Source organism: Camelina sativa, chromosome 12 (assembly GCF_000633955.1).
Source record: "Camelina sativa cultivar DH55 chromosome 12, Cs, whole genome shotgun sequence".
NCBI lineage: Eukaryota > Viridiplantae > Streptophyta > Magnoliopsida > Brassicales > Brassicaceae > Camelina > Camelina sativa.
Window position 1 is genome coordinate 2,539,364 of NC_025696.1, and position 6,444 is coordinate 2,545,807.

At 35.0% G+C, this 6,444-nt stretch overlaps 2 protein-coding genes across 3 annotated transcripts; one reads left to right on the plus strand and one right to left on the minus strand.

Moving 5' to 3' along the window:
* Positions 11-1,179, plus strand: LOC104729682. 2 transcript variants are annotated; one of them, XM_010448654.2, is made up of 5 exons: positions 11-330; positions 414-471; positions 577-657; positions 753-815; positions 901-1,179. In XM_010448654.2, the coding sequence occupies exons 1-5, from the start codon at positions 292-294 to the stop codon at positions 912-914; spliced, it is 255 nt and encodes an 84-aa protein (XP_010446956.1). In that variant the 5' UTR covers positions 11-291; the 3' UTR covers positions 915-1,179. The 2 variants fall into 2 exon arrangements, with proteins under 2 accessions (XP_010446956.1, XP_010446955.1); XM_010448653.2 differs by having other exon boundaries at positions 16-330; positions 753-802.
* Positions 2,217-3,384, minus strand: LOC104729683. Its single transcript, XM_010448657.2, has 4 exons — positions 3,254-3,384; positions 3,007-3,139; positions 2,591-2,694; positions 2,217-2,461 (listed from the first exon to the last, which is right to left on the minus strand). The coding sequence occupies exons 1-4, from the start codon at positions 3,284-3,286 to the stop codon at positions 2,426-2,428; spliced, it is 306 nt and encodes a 101-aa protein (XP_010446959.1). The 5' UTR covers positions 3,287-3,384; the 3' UTR covers positions 2,217-2,425.

A 6,444-nucleotide genomic window follows, 5' to 3' on the forward strand; every position in this document is an offset into this window, starting at 1 on the left:
GGGGGGGGGGAAGGACCAGTCGTGGGGAGTGCTTACATGCAGATATGCTATTCCTGCAGCGTTGTTCTTCAGTTGCCACGTCACCTCCTCTCCCCTCCAGCTCAGCTATTACCGGTAAGCTTTGCTCAGAAAAGGAAAGGCCCATCAGTATAATAAGGCCCAAATTGACAACAATAGAAGAACCCAAAAGGAAGAAAAAGAAAGAAAGAGAGAGAAGAATCGAAAAATCCCTTTGGGAAACCCTTAAAATTTATTCCCGACCAAATTCGACGAGGGCCGGCTGAGCTGAAGATGATGATGCGGTTCCTACGAAGCACCGTTGCTAACAAGGTAATCGATCGAGAGATCTTTGTCTTCTTTTCTTTGTTCCCAGAAGGTTATGTCGCTTGTCCGTCTAAATTGAAATTTTGCAGTCTTGTCGCATGGGGGGGAGGTTGGAGTATCGTGGTTTTTCATCCGCCGCCGTCGCCGGTGAGAATTTGCTAATTTTTGCAGTAAAATCTTTGTGCATCTTTTTGATCATTTCGTTTGTATTCGTTCATATCTGATATATTTTTGCTTCAATCAATTTGGTAGATGTGACTACCACCACCATGGGCAAGAAAATTGTTGAATATTTCTATAAAGTTGCTTTTTTGGGTGGTGGATACGTGTTGGGTACGTTTTCTTTTCACTGTAAAGAGTTTGGAACCATCATCTTCCCTACTTCTCTTCTTTTAACAATGTTCGTTTTGGTTTGCTTTCTTCCTCAGGTGGTCTGACATCACCCCCCGTCGCAAAGCGAGTTCAAGAAGTTGAAGAGGTGATTAGATTAGGTTTTGCAAACTATATAACCTTACATTTTTTTTTTTTTTTTCGTTCTTACCAATCATCCCAGATAATGAATGATTCTTCTTGCAGAGCCTCATCAGTGACGGGAAATTTCTGGATGAACAAGAAGCCAAGATTAAGGGACTTCCTATCTATCCATTACCTTAACTAATAAATTATTATAAGACAAAACAAGACGAAGACTATTTGGTTATTTGGTTTTGTTGTCATTTGTGTATTATGCCATTTTGCTAAATGGTCGTTGTCCAAATATTACTAGTAATGTTGTGATGAATCTTGAGGATTGGTAACATTGATAAAGATGTTCTTTTTTACCAACAAAATATCTTTTGATTCATCTTTGACAAATAGAGGAAGAAATGTTTCTGGGGTTTGGAATGTTCTACATACACCAACCATAAAAAGAAAAAAGTTCACAGCATTTTGTGTATGTTAGGAGCTTGTAGACCACCACCGCTCCTCATTCGCTTCTAAATGGTTGAAAAAAATAAGCCAGCACCAGATTTTAACTCTTTAGCACAGTCATAGCACCTAAAGCGATGGGATTCTAAAATATTTGATGATCAGACCAGAGAGCTAAATTTCAGAGAGAGAGAGAGAGAGAGAGAGAGAGAGAAGCTCAAAAGGTAGGTGTTGGAATGCTTTAGCTGAGATGTACGTCGTTCACCAGTTGTTCCCGCAGGCACAACAGGCTCAGTTGCAAACCATCCATACATGGAGGAGGTTCTTTGAAGCATCAACAGCAGCAGTTACAAAACAATTCAGATGCTTGTTCCTTAGGATGCTAAAACAATGCCCAAAAGTTTGTTCAGATCCGAGGGGCAAAGGAAGTATCTATGCATGTTCGAGTTCATTTCATGAGACTGCAGAGTGCTTAGGAGTGAGAAAGAATCTTAACATACCTACCTATACGAGTTATGTAACGAGCAGTGAGCAGCATTTATTTGGATCCTATAGGCTGATGTTGCTCTTTGAGAGTCACAGGAGATCAAGAAAAGGATAAGGATATATACATTCGGGATGAGAGAATTCAAACACAATAAGCATACAAGTGAATATGCAGAGGATGGTATATGTATATATATGATCTTTGGTAAAAGTAGTATTTTAACCTGTCAAAAAAACCAATCCCAAATCCGATTTTAGAGGGTTTTTAGCTAGCCAAGAGTGCCAAGAACAGGACCATAATAACATCAGCTTAGGAGTAAGAAAGAATCGTAACATACCTTATGTAAGGAGCAGTGAGCAGCATTTGGATCCTATAGGCTGATGAGGAGATCAAGACAAGGATAAAAGGATATACATTCAGGATGAGAATGCAAACACAATAATCATGTGGCCTTTCAGCAGCAGCATAATTATTAATTATGCAGGGAAAGAGAAAATAAAATAAACAAAAGTGCTCTCAGGGAAAACCATTAAAACAGGATCCATACATTACATATTGCATCTCCATTTAACTAAGAGTAGTAGTAGTAGTAGTAGTAGTAGTAGTATTTAACAACAGGCAACCAAAGGATTACACCAAATCCACATACTAGTCCAAAATAAAAGTAACAAACATTGGATTAGACTGAATTGCTCCGCTCATGGCCTAGATTTTACGCTCCTTCAGTGCCTGCATCATTGCCTGCAACATAACCAAAGTTATGGTGATTTTTTTTTTACATACTAGAAAAATAAAATTGAAATGAAAGCAAGTCTTAAAAGTAGGGAAAAAAAACAAAAAAGAGATTGGGGATCAAACTTTTTTACTTACCTTATGATAGCGTTTAGATGTATGATACAGCTCCTTTGAACGCTTGATGTGCTCGTCTCGCATTCTGTCTACTTTGTGCCAATGCTCTCTTCTCTTGTAAACATCTGTGAGAGTAATCAATTTGATTTTGGTAAAAATATACTACTAGTTAACAACAACAACAATAATAATAAACAAAAAGTTCACAATTGGGATTTGAAACTGAGAATAATAATTAAAAAAAAAAACAAAAAAACCATACATACTTACTTTTGAAACCATGGGTAAAAAATCCACCAAGAAATAGTCCATAAAGAACCAAGCAGTCCTGCTCCTTCCACCCATTCTTGACGCTCGAGGACAGTCGGGAAGAGGCGATGGTCGAATACGCTCTTCCACAAAACTACNAAAAAAAAAAAAAAAAAATACATACTTACTTTTAAAACCATGGGTATAAAATCCACCAAGAAATAGTACATAAAGAACCAAGCAGTCCTGCTCCTTCCACCCATTCTTGACGCTCGAGGACAGGGGGGAAGAGGCGATGGTCGAATACGCTCTTCCACAAAACTACAGATTTCGATTCAAACAATATTAATATATATATATATTTTTTTTTAAACAACGAAATTGTTAAGGGGAATCCAATCCGGACGAAACGAAAGAGGAATAATTTTTGCTCACCTTTGCGAGAATCGTTTGCGTGTGCCTCATCATCTTGCTCTCCTGCGTCGGTCTGATGTACAAAATTCCTTTAGGGTTTCTGCTTTCCCAATCTTCTTCTTTCAACCCAATTCTTCCTTTTTTTTTTTTTTTTTTTTCTCTCAGCTCACGAGTTTATAATAAACAGGCCCATTAGTTTAAACAGGCCCAAATTTTTTTTTTTTCTTTTTGAACTTTACGTTGCGTCGCGTGGTTAAAAAAATTGTTTGACTCGGGGGGAGTTTTCTATTTTTTACCAATCTTTAATAAGTGTGTGTGTTTTTTTTTTGTTGGTTTAAGCTTAGCTAAAGGGACGACCTTCATGACCTCTCTCCATAACAATCAGGTCTTCCAATAGCTTTTTTCGTAATTTCCAGTACGTAACAAGATATCTGATATTGAAGCCAAAACTTCCACCGCCCTTTCTCCACATTGGTGAAGTCGTGATACCTTTGACTTACCTGTTTTCACACATTGGTCATGCATGGGTATGTTTATCGATCAAAAACTAACATGTACGTACCTTTTATCATGCATTTAAATTTAAGTCTCGTCATTCATGACAAAAAATGATTTAACTGTCAGAAAACAAGAATAAAAATAGCCACCATATCCTTCTCCCCCGGATCCTCTAAACCAAAAATCAGTAAAATATTATATTATCAAATTAAGATTCAATGATTAGTAGAAACGTAAAAGTTATCATTGTGTTAAGATAATATATGTTTTGATGTCTTTACAGTTTACAGTGATAGAATACAACCAAATAAGAGGGAGACTATCTACGTTAATTATTTACTGAAAGTTCCTTAATCTAAGCAATCAAATATAGATCTGAGTAAATGTTAAATCGAATCAGATTATTTGGTGTATCGTCTCTAAGTCTCTTAACACATTGTGCAGCTCTATTTGCCATCTTCCAGAGAGAGCATACCCACGACTTAAGTTTAGTGTTTTAACATATGAACTTCTGTCAGTTTTAAAAAGTACACTATATATTTCAGTTTCATTTCCATTTAACTGGAGTTTTGTCTCATGCATAGTTAAGCTGGAGGTACATAAAGGAACACATAACTTTGAGCCTGATAATAGTCTAGTGGCAATGATCGGTCTACGTACGGGTTCACGCATGACCCAGTCTAATTGATTTTTTTTTTTCTTTTTCTCTTTGTGGATATTTTTCATTATTGTATATATTAGTGATAATAAAAATGTATTTAGTAGGTAGGTAACCGAAACAAGATGTATGATTCTTGCAGCAAAAGTTCAAGATCTTGAAGGACGTTGATCGTTACTACTATTTCTTAATTTATTATAACTCGAGGTTGAGGTCTTGCTAGCATGTATATATTACTCACGTACGATACTCTTAAACCAACATTTCTATATTAAATTTGTCATGTTTAATATCTAACCCTAAGTTTCTTCGATCCTCTGGCCGGCCTAAGGCATATATGTAATTACAGTTAATACAATTAAGTGTTTTGTATTGGTGTAAATTACATCTAAAAACGCGAATTGATCATGGAATGATATTTTTTTGAGTCACCTTTTGCCTCCGTAATAATAACTAAAATAATTATCAGATTTGGTTGTGTTGCAATTGCAAAACGCTTATGGTTGTGTAATGTCCAAAACACTTTTATACGTTCGGTCTTTTAAAACTACGTACTATGGTCAAAAATGTCCTTGTAATCGCCTTATCACAGTGCATATATTATTTATTACAAAATCTCTCGACTGCTTTCAAACTAACATTATGGATAATTTAGTGGTGGCACTCAAAATATGTTTCCAAACAATGCACCACTTTTCTTCTTTAATTATGTGATATATGTCTCCTCATGGCTCATCTCCTCCACACATGTAATATAACATAGCAGATAATGCAAGAGCAAGACGGCGGGTTCTTGATCTGATTAACCCAGTTGAGTCCACGTGCACACATGTAATATAAATTCGTTTGCGTGTGCTTCTGCGCCCCACCAAAAACAAAAAAAAAAATTATTAGCAAGGATCGACGAGCAGTTCCCAAAATTATTAAACCTATCATTTTAGTTGTTATGGATAAGAATAGTATTGTTTACACATCCCTAAAAAAAAAAGGAATGCTCACAAGAAGAAATGACTTCGAAATAGTATATATAAGCGAATGACAACATTCATATAACAAAGAAAATTTTCACTGTGCTGATAGTGTTGATGATATCTTTTTGGTCAGAGTGTGCTAGCTACGATGCAATTTGTTCGATAAGATTTTTTTTTTCCAGAGTGTGCTAGCTACTCTAATACTAATATCATAATTAGATCACCTCTTACCCACCGGTCACAGCGTGGTAATATGAATGTTGGATAAAATATAAGATATCCAACTAATGACAAAAGAAAGATGTCAATATTAATTTATTTTAACACCGAAAGAAACTGAACTGGGTCTGGGCGAGTGGGAATCATTTTAGTGTTTGTGTCCGATCATCCGGTTCCTTCACGATTAAATTTCAATCACCATCATCGAAGAGAACTAAAATCATTATTTATATCTATCTAAATATCTGTCTTTCCTGAACTAAGGGGGTGTTATTGGATTAAGGATTTTAATAGATTTTAATTAAACCAGGACATTAGTGGATTTAAAAGTCTAATGCATTTGTGTGGACTTTATAATGCATATAAGGTGGATTTGAAAGTCATTGATAATGTATTTTTGGTGATTGTTATGGATTTTTTTTTAAAGTTATTGTTAGAAAAAAATATATATATATATCCATAAACTGTGTTATACACCAAAATTATATTAAATTAATAACACCCAGACTTTTACACATGTCATGGAAAACTTGAATTAAACTGTATTTGTTTTCAATCCAGATTTTTGATGTAATTAAAGAACCTAGATGTCATGAACCCAGAAAAGAAAAAGTAAAGAACACAGAAAAAAATCTCAAAAATAACACAGATCTGATGAATAAGTGTGATTATATACAAAAAGTTTGAGGAGGAAGAAACAGAGATTGAACCCAGAAAAAAAAAGTGTGATTATATCATAAACCAAAAAAAAAAGTTATAGATCATGAACCCAGAAAAAAAAAGTTAAAGAACACAAAAAAAAAATTCTCAAAAATAATACAGATCTAATGAATAAGTGTGATTATATAAAAGAATTGAAAAAAAAA

Bases quoted from the DNA above. Each gene is read 5' to 3' on its own strand.
- LOC104729682 (XM_010448653.2), top strand. From the start codon at position 292: ATGATGATGCGGTTCCTACGAAGCACCGTTGCTAACAAG. The intron at 472-576 runs GTGAGAATTTGC...TCAATTTGGTAG, and splicing joins TTCATCCGCCGCCGTCGCCG to ATGTGACTACCACCACCATG. The intron at 658-752 runs GTACGTTTTCTT...TTTCTTCCTCAG, and splicing joins GGGTGGTGGATACGTGTTGG to GTGGTCTGACATCACCCCCC.
- LOC104729683 (XM_010448657.2), bottom strand. From the start codon at position 3,286: ATGATGAGGCACACGCAAACGATTCTCGCAAAG. The intron at 2,695-3,006 runs GTAAGTATGTAT...TTACTCTCACAG, and splicing joins TTATACCCATGGTTTTAAAA to ATGTTTACAAGAGAAGAGAG. The intron at 2,462-2,590 runs GTAAGTAAAAAA...GTTATGTTGCAG, and splicing joins CATCTAAACGCTATCATAAG to GCAATGATGCAGGCACTGAA.